The 18471-nt window shown below is 39.4% G+C and overlaps 1 protein-coding gene across 1 annotated transcript in view; it reads left to right on the top strand.

The window, feature by feature from the left end:
- The first annotated feature begins 3986 nt into the window (after positions 1-3986).
- The window catches only part of DBX2 (developing brain homeobox 2), an 18970-nt gene continuing 4485 nt past the window's right edge, over positions 3987-18471 (top strand). Inside the window, exons 1-3 of the mRNA XM_026667642.2 lie at positions 3987-6547; positions 11676-11771; positions 16614-16795. Of these exons, the coding sequence (XP_026523427.2) occupies positions 6235-6547; positions 11676-11771; positions 16614-16795 (591 nt within the window). The 5' untranslated portion in view covers positions 3987-6234. The remainder of the gene's footprint in view (positions 6548-11675; positions 11772-16613; positions 16796-18471) is intronic.

Here is an 18471-nt window from a genome sequence, read left to right as displayed (position 1 = left end):
ACTTCTGTATGTGATTGTGGGCACTACCTGCAAACTAAAATAAGATATGTTAATGCCATACTGAGATAAATGGAAATAAATTGAATGAGATGTATATAATATTCACATTAAATAGGGATTTTAGTATATTTGATTTTGCTGAATTATTCATCCCCAAAGTTATATAGATTAAAATTAAATGCTTTTAAATTCATATGTTTCCTATCTGAATATATAGTCATTTTTAATTCATATGTTTCCAATCTGAGTATAGAATCATTTGCATCTGCATTTCTAAATGATCTAGCTGCTTAACAATTAGTACTTTTTTTTCTCTACAGCCCAACCATCAACTCTGCTTGAAACATGAACCTACATAGTGTATTCCTAAATAAATCATTCAATGTTGAGGAATTAAATAGTTTTTGAACATAGTTGTACTTTAGAAGCCTAGCATAATGAGATATTCTAAGAAAGGAAAGTTAGCAAGTATCATTCATAAGTGTAACTATCTTAAAGCCATCCATTCCTGATAAAGCAGGAATTTCAAGGATTAGAACTTGGGGTCCATTAGAGATGCTGGTAAATGGATTTCCATGACAAAGAATGAAATGGTGGATTACAGATGAGCCCTTCTTTATAACTAGCATGCTAAATTGGTGTGCTAAGCTGACAAAAGAACAATAACTGCCTCCTGACACTAGGCAGTTTGGCTGGTGAGCAATCCTCACAGCAAATGTTAGTATTGTTTGAGTATTTTTTTGTCTTTCTATAAAGTCCTAATGAGCTCCTTGGGTGAGAGTAAAACATGTTGCTTTTTCACACTGTGCTCAAGACCCTTAAGCTTCACAGAGTGAAGCCTAAAGAAAGAGTAATGGACCATGAGCTTAATAGACCTTATATTAACATAACAGCAAGAATGTCACCAAATGCAAAGTTAGGGCATAGTGTAAATTGTCTATTTGTTACATTTAATAACATACAAAGACAACACAGAGGGATAACACTAAATCATTGTCACCACTGGAGGATTTTGAAAACTTAAATTTCACTCCCCAAAATCTCATATTTGTCTTTAATTGTCATTAATTATAATTTTGTTTATGCATTAGATGTGTGTGTATACAGACCAATGACAACCAATTATTGCTATCTTCCTTTAAAATTTCCATGATGCCTGTTCAGGACATTTTTTAGAAATGAAATGAAAGCATGGCTGGTCTTGTTATCTAGATAGCTTAAATAAAGTACACTGTGGATTTCAAAATGCATAGTATGAAAATCCATCATCATCCTTTATGGATTTTGACTAGGGTCCTTTATTTGGAAAATCTCTAAAAACTAGTATAAACAACACATGCAAGAAAGTGATTGACTACAATCAATCATACCTTTTGGGCAGCTCCACTATAAAGTCCATAGAGATCTCTCTCCAGGGTGCTGAAGGTTCTGCCACTGTTTGTAAAAGTTCAGGGGATTTGCCTTGTCTTCTTTTTGCAGCAGCGCAGATGGGGCAACTAGTAACATAGTTTTCAATATCTTTTTTGAGAGATGGCCACCAGAATTGTCTTTTGATGAGGTGCAAGGTTTTTACAAATCCAAAGTGTCCAGCTATTTTTGAGTCATGGCATCATTTCATGAGGTCCATTCTCTGGCTGGCAGGGATGTAAAGTTTGTTTTCGACCCAGGCTAGACTGTCTTTGAGTAAGCAAATGTTTTTGTTAGCCTGGAGCCAGTCATTCTTAAGTTGTGCCTCCTTAAATTTGGAAGTCACTGCATTGTCAGTCAGTGGTTCTTTCTTCCCTTGTGCTCGGGTGATTTCTTTGGCTGCAAGTTGGATTGGTTGGATCCTAGGTTTTACAACTTCAATCTTTTTGCTGTTGTATTGGGGTTTCTCGGACAGGACATCTGCCAAGAAATTCCCCCCTCCCCTGGGAGATATTTGAGAGTGAAATTAAAAAAATTAAAATATTGGGCCCACCATACTTGCTTTGGTGAGAGTTTCCGTGGAGTTTTCAGGGCTTCTAGATTTTTATGATCAGTCCAGACTCCGAAGGGGATTTTGTTCCCTTCCAGGAAGTTTCTCCATGTGAGGAGTGCCCATCGCACAGCATATGCCTCTTTCTTCCATATGGCCCATCTTTGCTCAGTTCCTGTCAGTTTCTTGGAAGTATAAACACATGGTTGCAACTGTCCACGTTCATTCTTTTGGAGTAGAACTGCTCCAACTGCTACACCACTAGCATGTGCTTGGTTGTTCAAGGTCTGGGTGTTTCAGGATTGGTTCTGCTGAGAATAGTTGTTTAAGTTTTTTTAATGCCACTTGGCATTCCATCGTCCAGGTAAGGGGTTGCCTTGGCTTCAGCTTCTCCCCCCTTTCATTTTTAAACAAGCTTGTGATGGGGAGGGTGATATTCGCAAAAGCTGGAATGAACTGATGGTAAAAGTTTGCAAACCCCAGGAAACTTTGCAGTTGTTTGCAAATATGGGGCAGCTCCCAATCGATGACAGCTTTTACTTTTTGTGGGTCCATCTCTATTCCCTCATGGGATATTCTATATCCCAGGTAGTCAATTTTTGCTTGATGGAACTCACATTTAGAAAGTTTTGCATATAGTTTGGGGTTTTGGAGTTTTGTGAGAACTGCTCGGAGTAACTTTCTGTTTTCTTCTTTTGTTTCAGTGCATGGCAGATTATGGTCTATTCTTTCCACATACCGATACAAGCTTAAAAATGGCCCTCATTCCCAAGACCCTAGGCTTAGGGCAACTTCCCACAGCAGTGGGAATACCTGAAGGCAGAGGGTGTTAAGAATCACCAAGTTAAATCAGGCTGCCTTTGGACTTGGACATTCAAAAAATGAAAATAGATGCTCAATTAGAAGAACTTCTGATTGAACTCAGTAATATGTATTACTGATTATGATTATTATCATTGGATTATGTGAAACATTACAAAAAGGTGAAACTTTTTGTTGAACTTGATAGGACTGGGCTACTCTACAGTAGAGGCACCGAAGATGGACGATGTGGCAATGTTGGTTTTCTCATCAACCAAAAGCTGAAACACTCTGTAATAAAATTTGAAAGTATATTACACAGAGTACTCCAATTCATCATTCAATTGAACAAACAATATAAGTTTCAAATCATCCAAACTTATGCACCAACAATAAGATATAGTGATGATGATGTCAAAGAGTTTTACAATGATGTGGCCTGCCTTCAAGACAAAGAAAAATGGCAATACAAAATACTAATGATTGACTTTAAATGCAAGAATAGGAAGAACAATACCTGGATAAAAAGTGATAAAAAGTGAATGGAAGTGGTGAACAAGGTAATAGAGGTGATAGGCTAATAGATTTTGCTAAAGGGGAGGAACTTGATATCATGAATGCATTTTGCAAGAAAAAAGCTAGCAGAAGATATGGATATACAAATGAAATTGACTACATCATGTCAAGTGATAAACCATATTCTGCAATTGCACTGTAATCAATCATTTTAACGTTGGAAGTGACCTTAGAAAGGTATGAGTTAAAGTGAAGATAGAGTCAAAAAGAGTGTATGAAAATGATAGACACGCCACAAAAAACAAAAATAAAGAATGATAAGGTGTTAGAGAAGAACAGCGATTTTGAGATTAATCTATCAAATCGCTTTGCTATATTGCAAGATTTGGAAGAGATTAACATTACAGATCAAAATGAACAAATAGTCAAAAACATCAATGAATCTGCTAATAATTTAGCACCACCAGAAAAACATTTTGTACATTCAAAAATATCTGATGAAATTATTGATTTAATGAAAAAAATGATAGACAATAAAAACTACAAGAAGTTTCACTTATAAACTGGAGCATGTTGAACTTGGCAAGACCATAAGAAAATGTATCCAAGAAGAAATACTTCAGTTTAATGTGAAGCTTGTGAAAAAGGCAATTGAAGAAAACAAAGGGATTAATAGAGCAGAATCAAGCTTGTAGAAAGCCAGACTGGTATTTTCATATAATTTTGTACTTTATTTTTTTCCCATACCAAAAGTAAAGCATTCCTCATATAATTTCTTTGAAAATATCTATGTATCATACTCCTTCCATACCATAAGAAAGCATGCCATCCTAATTGAAGATCATGTCCCTCCAATAATAATAATCTATGTTTCAAATTTATCCATTCTTTTACCCATGTAAGTACAGATGCCTGACAATATAGCTTCCAATCTAGTAGCCCAAAGCCCCCATTGTTTTTAGATTCTTGTAACATTTTCAATTTTATTCTTGCATTTTTCCCTTGCCGTATATACTTCAAGATTGTTCTATTTAATTCTTCAAAATATTTTTTCTCTACTTTTATCGGTATCGTTTGGAATAGAAAAAGTAGCTTCAGTAATATATTCATTTTTATAGTGGCTATTCTCCCTATCATTGATAGTTGTAGATTCTTCCATTTCTCCAAGTCCAGCTTGATTTGTTGCATTAATTTTATATAATTATCATCTTTAATTGTTGCACATCTTGCTGTTAAATAGATATCTAGATATTTAACTTTCTTTACTATCTGAAGTTCTATTTTGCCAATGTCTGATTTTTTCAACATAGACCACCCTGTCCTTGAATGGCTGGGTGGACTGGACATTAACATTTGAACTATAATAAGTCCATACATTTGCCATACACTAAATAATATAAAATCACTAAATGAAGTGTTGTAAGTTGAGGGCTACCTGTATTTCAAAAATAAACAAAAATAATTAAATGAACATCTATAATCATACATATGCCCAGCTTCCCTGGTTTAAAATTTAAAAGCGTTTTAAAGAAGCAATGTAAAAGGAAATATGCAGTTTGGCCTCATATTTATTTATCTGGCTTAGATCCTGTTATTCATTCAGAAGTGGAAGTTGAGGTAATTAGTATTTCATCCTCATAGTTGTTCCTGGAACAAGTTGGGCTAAGAAAATATATCTTGTTCAAAGTCAACTCAGTGAGCTTCCATAGACCAGAATCTGGATCCCATCCTCTTAGTCAAGCACTCTATTACAGTCATGGCTTGATCCAATTTAGTCCATTATACTAGTGTTTCTCAACTTTGGCAACTTTAAGATATATGGACCTGAACTCCCAGAATTCCTCACTAAGATCATGGTAACAGTGTTTGTTGGTGCAGGTTCTATATACGGATTAGTGCACCCATGTCATGCCATGCTCAGATGCTTAGAGACCTCCAGAATTTAACTTTATCTTCAACTAAGGATCAACATTTCTAGGTCAATGAAGTAACACTGAGATTTCTGGGAATCATTCTGAAAACAGAATGTTATGGGGTTCTTGGGTGGTGAGAAAGCATCGTTGATGTTTTTTCCTATCTGTTAAGGAAAACAAGATTCCGGTGCTTTACCCTGTAGCCATTGTCTGGATTCCTGCACTGTTCTAAGCCAGAGTTATGCAGCCATAAGAAAAATTGCAGAACGAACGTTTCTTCATCAGAATTATAAATTAGTGTGTAAATTGATGTATTTATCAATGTTTATAAGACGCCCCATGCAACGCATATCGGCAAAGCCAGAAGAGCCATCCATCCTAGAGTCCTGTGGCCAAGGGAAACTTCGGCCAGAAAGGCTGGTGTTGAAATTCAGGCAATGCGCAGGTCCTTTGGACAGTTTCCTTCTATTTCCGAAGGGCTTCGACTCCCCTCCCCCCCCCAAAACTCCCACTTTTCGCAGAATAAAAGTTGGTGAATTTTGGGGAAGGAACTGCTTGCCGACACAAGGAATGTGCGGCTGAGGATTTGGGGACCCCCGACCTTTGGCTCTGATTTCGGCAGGTCCGGCAGCGCCTTGGCGGAGAATCAGATGGGAGCTCGGGAGCCCCTTCAGCACTAGGTGCCCGGGATCCAATGGTATTTAGGAAGGCCGATGCCCATCCAATGACGGACGGAGCCCCCGCCCCGCTCCTCAACACCCTCAGCAGCGCTTTTCATTGTCGGTCACGACGATTCTGCCTTAAGGATCATTGACAGAAATTAATGAGGTCGGACACACCTTCCACCCACTTCCCGACTCTCCAGAGAAGCTGCGGGCAAACCGCGGAGAATCGCCCGGCAAATTCCCGAAGCTGCCGCCTCATGATCGCCTGCGAAAGGCCGCGGAGGAAGGAAGCGGCAGCCAGAGTAGGCGAACCCCCTCTCCGCGTAAGGGCAGCCCAACGCTTCGAAGCCGGGACTGCAGTTAGCCTTCCCTCCTCTCGGCCATGCTTCCGAGCGCCCTCGCTTGGCACTCCGAAAGTTCCGCGGCTCTGCTCGGCTTGCCCGGGGCCCCGGGTTTTGGCAATCTGGGTAAAAGTTTTCTGATTGAGAACCTGCTGAGAGCCGGCGAAGGCCCGTCACGCCTCTCGCCGCGTCTGCCCGCCGCTCCGATCCCGCTCAAGTTGCGGGAACCAATGCGCGTTGCCGGAGAAGGCGCCTTCCCTGTCTGCGCCTGGCCTTTCCAAGCGTTGAAAGCTTCAGCAGCGGACGGCGCGGCTACGGAGGACACAGGAGGCGCAATCCCCGCAACAGCCCCAGGTGAGCGACTACCTCCCGCGAGCTGTCCACGATGGAAAAAAAATTCTGGGGCTGGGATCTCGCTTTCAGTCCTACGCAAACGCTAAGCTCTCCTAGCAAGATCTTTCTGTCAACACAATAACGGGGCTCATACATCGACGTCAGTCATCCTGGATTGGTTCTGGGTTAGCATGTCCTATGGACGCGGCTGCTGCCGTGTGTGTGGGACTCCAGACAGATATTATGGCTTAGTAGATTGTGTAAACACAACCCGGGTGCAACTTGTTTAATGAACAAATCATTGCTTAATATAGGATGTGAACCCAGATTTATAGAGCAACTCTAGCGATAACTTTTCTGAAACCAGTTTCTGTGATTTCCATAGATTTAGTTCCAGATGGGTGAGTGGTGCCTTAGAAAGGCTCTATTCAGGTGGGAACCCAATGGGAGAGTCAGTGTCAGTTAGAGAGAGGTGGAATACCCAATGTCCTCTTTGGGTGATCAGAAGCTCAGCTTCATCTATTAACACAGGCATTACATGGATCTCTCATTTCAACAGCACTGATCATAAGCACCTCAACAGGATGGCTGAAATGCTCAGGATAAGAATTAACCTGGGACAGAATCAGACTCTCAATCTGGTAAATGGTAAATATTTCTGCTTTACTAAACATAGAGGATTCTACCCTATTAGCAAGCAGTGTATTTTCAGATTCACAGAAATGGCACAGTGTGCTAGAATTTTATTTGTAAGGCCCTACAGCCTGTGAGGGCTGACACCAGCACCTCTTACTTATAACCTTTCTTTTAGTTTTTAATCAGTGGAAGGCTACTGTCGGCCTTCTTGTATCTCACATTTGAAACATGCCTTATTGACTCCAATCTGAACCTATTCAAAAGGGCCTGCAGGAGGAACAAATCACCTAACCTTTTTTTCCCACCAGGATTCATCAAACAATGACTCTTTCATCTTCAGCAATCTATTGTGTTTCCCCACGGTCTTATATTTTGGGGGGCTCCAAAATAGGCGTTAGGGCTTATTTTGGGAGAAACATGATATCAGGATGAGGCAGTGAGTGCGCAGGGGCTGATAGTGTCCGACACCAACTTCAGCCCCCTCGTCCCTTGGTCGGTACATTCTGGGGTTGTGCAGCCTGCACAGATGAGTTGATTACCTGTCCAAACAGCAGATGAAGGCAGAGGCACAGGCAGAGGAGGCACACAATCCTGACACACTACCAGGCCATGGGAAAGCTAGAGACGGTGGGCTGAGTGAGTAGCCAGTTGCTGGAGGCTTGTCTTTGGGTGGCGGCACCAGCAGCAGACGGAGGCAGATAAAACTTTTATTAAAAAAAGAAAACAGTGTCAAGAAACTCAAACCAGCCCTTCCCTTTAAGGAAAACCAAGAATCACCAGCTGAAAGAGAAAACTCAAAGCAGACAGAGCTGACAATAGAAACAATTAAGTGGAGCCGTTAAGATAGGATGATTCAGGCTAAAAATAACTCCATTAACCCATTAAGGCAGGAAAACAGGATTTGTGATGACCCGGAGTGTACCACAAATGTAACAAAAACCAAAACGTAAATAAATGTTCTTTAATGCCTTCAACTTGGCTTCACTGTTCAATTGTTCACAGTTGAATATTAAACTCTTTCCAAAATAACATTCCAAACGAAAGAAATACAGTCCAAATTCAAAGAGCAGATAACGAAGTAATAAAAAACCAAAAACAAACTGCACTGCAGAAAGTTCCATGACAGACCAGGATAATTAACTACAAACTTCAAGAAGATAACCAGGTATTAGTCCGTTGGAAGAACACCAACCAAGATAAACCTCATTCAGGAATAAAACACTCTTTGTTTCCAGTGTTTGCTAGCACGCAAGTCCAAACTCTTATGCAGTTCTCACACCAGCATCCCATGAAGAGGATCAAGACCCTCTCTTCCCGAGTAGACCACGTCTTTCCCTTATCATCTCCTCCCTGCGTGCCCTAGGATGGATAGTGGATGGGCCTGGGTCCTCCTCTGCCTGCTCAGCTGGCCTCTGCCCTTCCCCAGGCTCCTCCACAACATCTGGAGCCACCCTTCCACTCCCTGTTGGCTGTTCCTCCTCTCCCTCAGAGTCAGTCTCCACCAGGGGCATGACAGGATCCAGGGCAATCACTTTAACTAGAGGCACACAAATAAACCCATCAATCTGTAGGAGATTCAAAGGGGAATTACTAATTAAGGCTCAGATTCACACTTGCAATCTGCTTGCAACCCAAGACTCAGCTGTGGCACACCAGCTTTTTGCCTTCCTTCATTAAAGAATCCCACTGGTGTAAATTTTTAAGAGAGGGGGGGATCGGGTCCACTGTCCAACAAAATGGGTATTGGGGACAAACACCCACACAAAAACTCACTTATTCCAAAATATAAAAGCAACATTATAAAATTTGCTTGCAAGAAAAGCAAACTCACAAAATTACACAATACCATCAAGGTATGAAAACGATCACAGAATGTACGTCTGCCATAAATTTTAAAATATAAAAGCATAATGTCACATAAAATTTGCTTGCAAGCAAACTCATAACATAAAATTTGCTAGCAAGCAAACTCACAAAATTAATTCACAACACACCATGTATGTAAATATTGATTTTTTATATATATAAAAAGAACAACTTTTACTCAAAATGAGGCAAAGCAGGCAAGCAGATTGAGTTGCTCGCAGAATCAGAGTCACAAATCTACCTTTCTGCAATCTGCTGCCTGGGTCTGTCACATATAATTTACTTGCAAACAAACTCATAACATAAAATTTGCTAGCAAGCAAACTCACAAAATTAACTCACAATTTACTATCTATGTAAATATTGAATTTTTTTTATTAAAAAAGAGCAACTTTTACCCAAAATCAGGCAAAGCAGGCAGGAAGATTGAGTTGCTCACAGAATCACAGAGTCACAAATCTACCTTTCTGCAATCTGTTACCTGAGTCTGCACTGAAAAATAGAAGCTTCAGTCTTCGAGTCTGGGAAGGAAGGCAACATTCCAGCTGTTCAGCTCTGCTCTCAAGCCACTTCTCTCCTTATAGCACTGAGCTGAGCTTCTTGGCTTTTGAAATCCAGCACTGAGCACGCAGAGACTCCCTCTGTGCTGGTTTTTAGCTCAGCTGAGGCCCAGTTTGGAGAACCGATAGGGATTGAGGTGAGAGGTAAGAGCAGGGAGGGTGGGCAGGGCTAGTCAATATTTTCCCTAGAGCTTCTCCTGAACCCCCCAACCCCCTGAACACCACCCCTGATTGGGCCTCAGGGAAGCCTCCTGGGCAAAGCAGTACAACAGCGAGGGAGGGGATCAGCTGTGCCGCGCAATTTAGATTAGCTAGAAAGCAAGAAATCCCATGATTTCCTGCTTTCTTGCTAATCTAAATCATGCAGCACAGCTGATCATCGGAAAACAGCTGATCATCAGGGGGGAAAAAGAAATACTGGTTCAGCTGAACCGATAGCATTTTTTTTTTACTACTGGTTTGGCCGAGTGATAGCATTTTTTACTACCAGTTCGCCTGAACCAGGTCGAACCAGTAGAATATCACCACTCGTCTTGGGGAACTCCAGGGTGTATCAGCTGATCACAGAAGTGTTACTTAATACTCTTTATAATGAAAATGTTTGTAATCTTGTCCTTTTTCCTGAAGGAAAGAGGTTAATCCCATCCCTAGATGGATGATTGATGGGTGCCCTAATCCTATCCGTTTCTGTTGTTTATTGACTTAATTCAGCATGTATGGCTGCATTCCAGCTGCATTGGTTAAGTGGTTCTTTGCTGTCTGCCCGGATCTATTAACTGAAGGGAGGGGGAGAGAGAGAAAAACAGCTCTCTTGTACTTTACTTTTAGCTGGTTCTTCGAACTGCATAAGCAATTAACTAACAATTTGGGCGAACAGGTGAGAAGTGGCTGAATCCCACCTGTGCCTCTATTCTTATTCAGTTTACTTAATACAGGCTATAAGTAATTTGTCATTTTACTTTAATTTCTTTTCTACAATCTAAGTTTGACCTTTCTCCTGCAGTGTGTCATTCCAGAATGCAGATAACATAGTCCATTTCTCAATAATATATTTTTTATTTCTTTTGTCTAATGATAGACCAGCTGCTTCACTGCAGAGTCTGATATTTTTAACTATTTTACTTCCAAAGTATCTTCCAAGCACGTATCTTTGAAAGGGCAGCCATATAGCAGGGGATGGCAGTATTTGAAAGTGAGATAGCAAAAAAGAATAAGGGTGGGCTGTTTTGTATATATAATTTAAATTAATTGGTGTCCTGATCCTAAACAAGCAATTAAAAAACAAAACAATCCATTAATGAGATTTATGGATTGGTGCCCAGGAGTCAAATTGGAAACCTACTTAAATTTATTTTCAGCAAGCCCTATGTATTCAAGAGATCATTGTGAAAACACGGGAAATTTCCAAAAAAGTATGCCATACCAGGGAAAGTATCTTTTGATCAATATGACAAGTCACACAACACTAATAACGTGTGAAACATTCTCTTTGTTTAAACAAACCCCTTATTTTTAGACATCTATGTTTTGGGTTAATACAAAGGAAATATTCCTGCAAATTATTAACTTTCAAATGTACCTGATGGATACTGAAAGAACCAAATGGCTGAGTCTTCACTGCATCAGGTAAGAGCCACAAAACAAGATGAAATAGCTAGGGTTAAATCCATTTATATTGACCCCAGTGCTCCATCACTGCTTATATTACCTATTCTGTGAAACCATTTCTGATTGGTGCTAAAACAATACCATCTCCCAAAAGTATTTGCTAAAAAGGATGAATAATTCACAAAACAACAAAGTAAAAGCCATGAAAAGTATATTGTGAGAAGGTTACTTAGATTCTAGTACTACATATTTGAGGTGAAAGAGATTTTGATTAAATTTTTGAAAAAGGCTCTGGCACGTTTTCCATGTTTATATTTAGCCAGAGAAAAATATTGGACCATCAATAGTTTTTTGGGATAGAATTCACTGTCATAGAGAAAACAAAGCCAAAATACAAATTGTGTATAATAGATTAGCATGTAGCATAAAAGGTATTATTATTAGCTCTTCATTCAATGGACTCAACTTTGTCTTTGCAGCTCTCCCAAAGTACTTCTTCTTAAGTGCCTCCCCAGTCTGCTTGACATGCTGCGGTGGGTCCTGTCAACTCCCTACATCCCCCATGTTTTTTCCAAGTAAGTTTTTATTCTTAATCAGTAATGCTTGACTTACTCTACAAACCAAAGCAGCAGGGTTTAATGTGTTCTGAGGTTTTAAAAAAACCTAATTGGGGATGCAATAGCAAAGAGTCAATCCATTCAGGACATTTGCAAAGATTTATCAGACTTCAGTAACCTGAGTGATTATGTGAGGTTTCAAACACTATTGAAGGAAAGGAGCAAAGCTTCTATTTGGGGCCCTGCTGCAAAAACTACTACAATTTGTTTTAAATATTTAAGTTAATGGGGATTTGCAAAGGGGAATGTAAAAAGCAAAACAAAGTGTTAGTACTTTTTTTTAAAAAAGTAGAAAAATAATACTGCTGAGATTTTCTTTTTGAAATGACTCCTTGTCTACGTTTGTTTAGTGTCAAAATTTTGGAATTGGCTTTACTATAGTAATGCAGGAAGAAAGTTCTATAAAATAAACAAATGTGCAAATAAATACCAAAAACACATTTTTATTGGAAGCATTCTACATATGTACATATTTCATGTTTTTATGAGATGCATAACTATGTAAATATGTTAAATGAATAAATAATAAAATCTCAGTTAATATGTGTTTAAATATTTAAATTTGCTAATTTGTGCTTTTATTTTTTAGATATGAATATTTAGAGGTGTAAAAAATATGACTCATAGCTAAAACTGAATAATTGAAATTATGATATATTAATTTAAAATCGATAGTTACATTTTTCTTAGATGATTATACCTTAAAAAAAGATAATGATGTAGAGGAAGATGAGTTTTCTTTTCTTCAGCTCCTCCTATGTCTTGTGACATGTTTCTTTCACCAGCAGTTTTCCAACTAGAAATACTTAAGAATAATATAAGAAATATGTATCTTGTAACAAAAAGCCTTAATTGTCCCTCCTAGATTTATCTGCCAGTAAGAACTTTCCTCTGATTTTGTATTTGTCTAAATTTACAATCTCTCTCTCTCTCTCTTTTTCTTTTTTACTGAATCCTATCATCCCACCCAGTGTTTCACCATAGGTTTGGTGGGCGTGGCTTGGTGGGGTGCTTTGCCTAACACCGGCATGCAGCTTTCCTCACACCAGCTGAGACCTGTAGCACCAATCAGCTGAGAGGATAAAGAAGAGAAAAGCGCAGGGGCAGGTGGGAGGGCCAATCCTGTGCTTTTCTCTTCATTTTCCACTCAGCTGATTGCCGGAGGATTTATTTTCCTCCTGTCAGCTGATCCTCAGCTTTTTTTTACTACCGGTTTGGCTGAACTGGTCCGAACCGGTAGCATACCACCCCTGATCCCACCAGGAAATGGATAAAACATGTCATTCTGTAATGCATTTAAAATGCAGAATTGGGCATAAACTACAAATAGCTTGTCTTTAGTGAGGAAATATATTCAATTATGGGTTTGGTTTTGTTTAAAAATTTCTCAGACGAATATTAACAGAGCTGGCATGATAAACCCCTGGGAGAAAAAAATGGGAAAAATCTAATGTGCTGTAGCCCTACCTAATTTGCAGGGTGGTTCTACCCATTTTAAGGTAGGCCTCTATGAAATATTAAGTGCCTTCCTTAGTGAAAATAGGTTTACAAAGACCGTGATATTTCAAGACTAAGGGGGTATAATTTAAGTGCATTCAGAGGGTATAATTCAAAAAATTCAAGATATTGACTATGATAGCATAACCTAAACTCTGACCACCTTTTGTGCATTTCACATGCACCACAACATTAAAAAAATGAAACTTCAATTTTATTAGGTCAACACTATACAACAACTCATTATATGTACTGGAACATATAGGTTGATGCAAAGTAGACTTATACCAAAGAATTTGAATATTTAACTGCCCACATCTATTCTGATGCAAATTAATATCATTTCCATGCAGGTATATAATATTTTGCCCTAAACTCAATACTACAATTTGAAAGTAATAAATAATCCCATCCTCAGTGTATTTTCTTATATTTAAGTTGGTAAGATTTATTTTGGTATGTTTCCTTTTAATGGTATAGGTTTAAGATCAAATTATTAGAAATACAGAGGTTATTGTGTTGACAGAAACCAAAAACAGGAAACAAAATGGAAGAAGCTGAATTGAGAATTATAATGATTAAATTAAATGTTCTCTGAAAAAAATTAATGATATAAAGTCTGGATAAAGCTCAACCCATAGTCAGAATCTATATGTATTTAGGGAAGTGAAGTCCATTTTTCTAGAAATGTTTCAGAATGTGATTTGCCAAGTGGAATAATTCTTGACAAGTGAGGCAGCAAATACTGGCAGTTTAATAAGCTGCAAGTTTTGTACCTCTCTTGAGGTGGCTGACACTTTCCCACAGAGCATTTCATATAGGCCCAGCTACCTTACAATGGGCAGTAGTGCCATGACCAATCACCACGTTCACTTGACTCGACCTCACCACCATTTTTCACTATGCCAATGTACTTTAGAAACCATCTTAAGCTGAAAAGGCTTGGCTGAGGGTCAGTTGCTTTTTTGTGTACTCATAAAGGGGTGCTCTGTGTGCCAATCTTTTCTCCTGTCTCACATTCCACAAAGATTTCTTGATGCCATTTAAAGCCCTTGACAAAAAAAACCAAGCAGTGAATGAAAGTGACTTTTATAGACTCATTCTAGCTCATCTTCCCATATAACGCTGTCTACCTGAAAAAGGATTTAGTGAGCTGACTGCATACAGGGACTTTCTGAATACACTGAGCCAATTATCAACTGCAATTTTTTACACTGAGCCAATTATTTGGAAGTGACCTATTAATTATCCATTTTACTGGAGTGTATTGAATTGCGCTGGAAAAATGGAAACCATAACAAAATTCTTTCCTTGCTCCTTCAAGGTGGTCTTGGCCACAAAGAGCAAATGAAGTTTGGACCATAGATTTAAGAAGACATTTATCACCATACTGTATTCTAATACTAAGAAAAAGCTTTTTCTGAAAGTATTTACTACCAAATTTGTGTCTGTGTTAACAAGGTATTATACCCTCCCAGTGTGGAGTTCAGCAGGATGAGGTTGCAAGTGGCTGCAGTTCATTTGTCCTGATTAACTTCTTCCTACTACAGTACAATGGCTCATATTTGCTGGATGGTCATTTGCCAGAGAAGCAGAAGAGAATATTTGTTTTCTGACTTGCAATGCAATGCTCATTGGTCTAGCTCTACTACTGCTTTCCTGCTATAATTTATAAAGCACTTTTTGAATTTGAACTGATAAATATACATAAAAAACCTGTATAAAAATACATCAAGGTATACCCAATCCTCTAGAAGATCACAGATATTTTATTAGGTTGCTATCGTGACCCATGGTCCTAATTTGTAATTATACACTCTATTATTTAGTTAGTAAGTTTCTTCCCTATCCCCTAGCAGACTGGGAAGCTATAGAAAACTGATCATCATACTTATTGTTATGCCCCTGGTGGAGACTGACTCTGAGGGAGAGGAGGAACAGCCGACAGGGAGTGGAAGTGTGGCTCCGGAGGTTGTGGAAGAGGCTGGGGAAGTGCAGAGGCCAGCTGGGCAGTCAGAGGAGGACCCAGGCCCATCCCCTATCCATCCTAGGGCACGCAGGGAGGAGAGGATAAGGGAGAGATGTGGTCTCCTCAGGAGGAGATGGCCTTTATCCTCTTCATGGGCTGCAGGTGTAACAACTGAATAAGAGTTAGGACCTGCGTACTGGCAAATGCTGGAAACAAAGTGTGTAAATATTTCTAGTTTATAGTTCCTCTCTGAGTTTGGCGTCCTTTCCAGTGTTATCTGTGGACATCTTCCAGCCCTTATCTTGCCTGGTTTGTGTTGCTTTTTTCCTTCTTCTTGTAACTGTGTGGGAGTTTTTTTGTCTTCCATCAAAGATATTTGGAGCTTGGAAGCAAAGTGAAGAAATAAAAGGGGCTTCACCTGTTTTCTGTGACTGTGTTTGTTTTGTATCCCACACTGGGTCATCACACTTATGGGTCTGGGTAGAGGGTCTGGATCATTAATATGCAAGGATTTATATAGGACCTTTGGACTATAAACAGGGCCATTGTTTATTAGAACCATGGCCTTCCTGGCTACTGAAATCCACCACAAAATGATATATAGTTGAGTCGATGTGGTAGGATGACCCTCTTTGAGATAAGGGGTGGTTTCATCCACATTAAAAAAGACCCTGTTAAGGTATGCCTCCACCTCAAGAGACTATCATTGGATTTAAAACTCTTGGACATGTTCATTGAACCTTCAACATTTTCTTCTTACAGTAGTTGTTGAGAAGATAGTTGAATTGCAGCTTCAGAAGTCCCTGGGGCAAATGGACTACTTAGCCCCCTTTCACCATGTTTCAGACAGGGACATAATACCAAGACAACATTGACTGTGCTTATTGCTGACTTCAAGTGGAATGGAGACAGGCAACTATGTCGTATATCTCTCAACTGTTATCAATACCATCCATTGTGGTATGCATTCATTATGCATACTAGGAGTGGGGGGGGGGCATGCATGGTCTAGCAATGGTACTCCTCCTTTCTCTGTGATCAGTTCCAATCAGTGTTAGCTGGAAAGGGGAACAAGATTTGCAAAAGCCTTTCATATGGGGTGCCACAGGGCTTGACACCTCCTGTTTAACATCTATACAAAATCTAATGGAATTCAAGGAAGCCTGAACTTGGGACTCTTGTGGGAGTGTAGAAACTCTAAACTGATGATACATTTGATCCCAACATTAGGCTCAGCCTGGTCATCTCCTACAGGAACTTAGTAGTGCTATAACATGCAACAACAATAACAACAATTGACTGAGATAATATTTACAATCTTTATTATGTTTTAGGACAGGAAAGTGCTCTGTCTCATCTAAGCCATGACCCTAAATCCCAGAGAGGTATCTTAAGAAGGGCTGTCTTTTCAGAAGAACAACGAAAATCTTTGGAGAAAATGTTTCAGAAACAGAAATATATCAGCAAAACAGAAAGAAAAAAATTGGCCATCAATCTGGGTCTGAAGGAGTCACAGGTAAAGATGGATTTGGTACAGTAACTTTCCCCCAGACAGTGCTCCTCAAAGATATTCAACTCCTCAGATGGCTGTTTTGGTTGGAGAATGGTGGTATTGGAATTCCACATATTTGGAGGGATGCCCAGGTTGGGGAAGTTTGTGGGAAAAATATTTAAAATTTAAGAAAGATAATATGCATAAAATAACCAGGACAGATCACTTTCAAGTACATTCTGAGAACTTACTTGTCAAATATGGGAATGAACTTCTCTATAACAGCGGTCGCCAATTGGTGGGCCATGGCCCACTGGTGGGCCACAAGAAAATTTTGGTGGGCCACAGAGAAATCTCACCCCCAAAGCACCCCCCCAAAACAATTAATCCAGGCTGTGCAGGAACACAAGGCTGCGCCGCTCACATGACCCACAGGAACCCTCCCTGCCCACTTATTCCTTACCCGGAAAACTTGCCTGCTAAATTGCTATTTTTCCTTTTTCCAACCATCAGCTGTTCTGCTGTGCCAGGAAATTTAGATTAGCTAGGAAGCAGGAAATAGTTGCTTTCTAGCTAGTCTTTGATTTTAAAAGCAGAGCCAAACCTCCCTTAGGACTGAAGGTTCTATTATTCAGTGCAGACTCACAGCAAATACATTTTATGTGACAGACTCAGGTAGCCGATGGCAGATAGATAGATCACTGAATGATTCTGTGAGCAACTCAATCTGCCTGCCTGCTTTGCCTGATTTTGGGTAAAAGTTGCTCTTTTTTATTAAAAAAAAAATCAATATTTACATACATGGTGTGTTGTGAGTTAATTTTATGAGTTTGCTTGCAAGCAAATTTTATGGGGCAGACTGAGCTAGCCAATGGCAGATAGATAGATCTGAATGAATCTGTGATTCTGTGAGCAACTCAATCTGCCTGCCTGCTTTGCCTGATTTTGGGTAAAAGTTGCTCTTTTTTTTTATAAAAAATTCAATATTTATATAAATAAGACATAAGACATAAGACATAAGAATTTATTTCTCATTACACTCGCAAGCGGGTGCAACGAAATGAGGTGCTCTTCCACAAAGTAAAAACTGGACAAACACCACTAAAAAGAAAAAAATTAAACTAAACACAACCAACCATACAATCATCTCTATGCAATTTAAAAATGTAAATACCCCATTACTCTCAGCCATTTAATTCCACAAAAATCTTATGACCCTGCATTCAAACTCAAAACTGCACTTGGATAAAAACTGTTCTTAAATCTGGTCGTCCTTGTTCTTAATACCCTAAATCTCCTTCTCGATGGTAATAGTTCAAAGAGCTGATGTCCCGGATGAGAGGAGTCATTCAATATATTAAGTATCTTCCTCTTACGTCTATTCCTATACAGTTCTTCCAAAGAGGGGAGTGAGCAGCCAATGATGTTTTGGGCCGTCTTGATCACCCTCTGAATTGCCCTTTTCTCTGCCACTGTGCAGCTCGAGAACCATACACAGAGACAGTAGGATAATATACTCTCAATTGAACTCCGATAGAAGATAGTCAGTAGACTCTCAGCCAGTTGTTGTTTCCTAAGAATCCTTAGTAAATACAACCGTTGTTGTGCCTTCTTAATTAAAGCAGCGGTGTTTGCACTCCAGGTCAGGTTATTTGTAATGATGGTCCCGAGAAACTTACATTCAACCACCTGTTCCACAC

Source organism: Notechis scutatus, chromosome 6 (genome assembly GCF_049901735.1).
Source record: "Notechis scutatus isolate UNSWTSFEM ecotype Mainland chromosome 6, rNotScu1.2, whole genome shotgun sequence".
Classification (NCBI taxonomy): domain Eukaryota; kingdom Metazoa; phylum Chordata; class Lepidosauria; order Squamata; family Elapidae; genus Notechis; species Notechis scutatus.
This window is presented reverse-complemented; position numbering and strand designations above follow the sequence as displayed.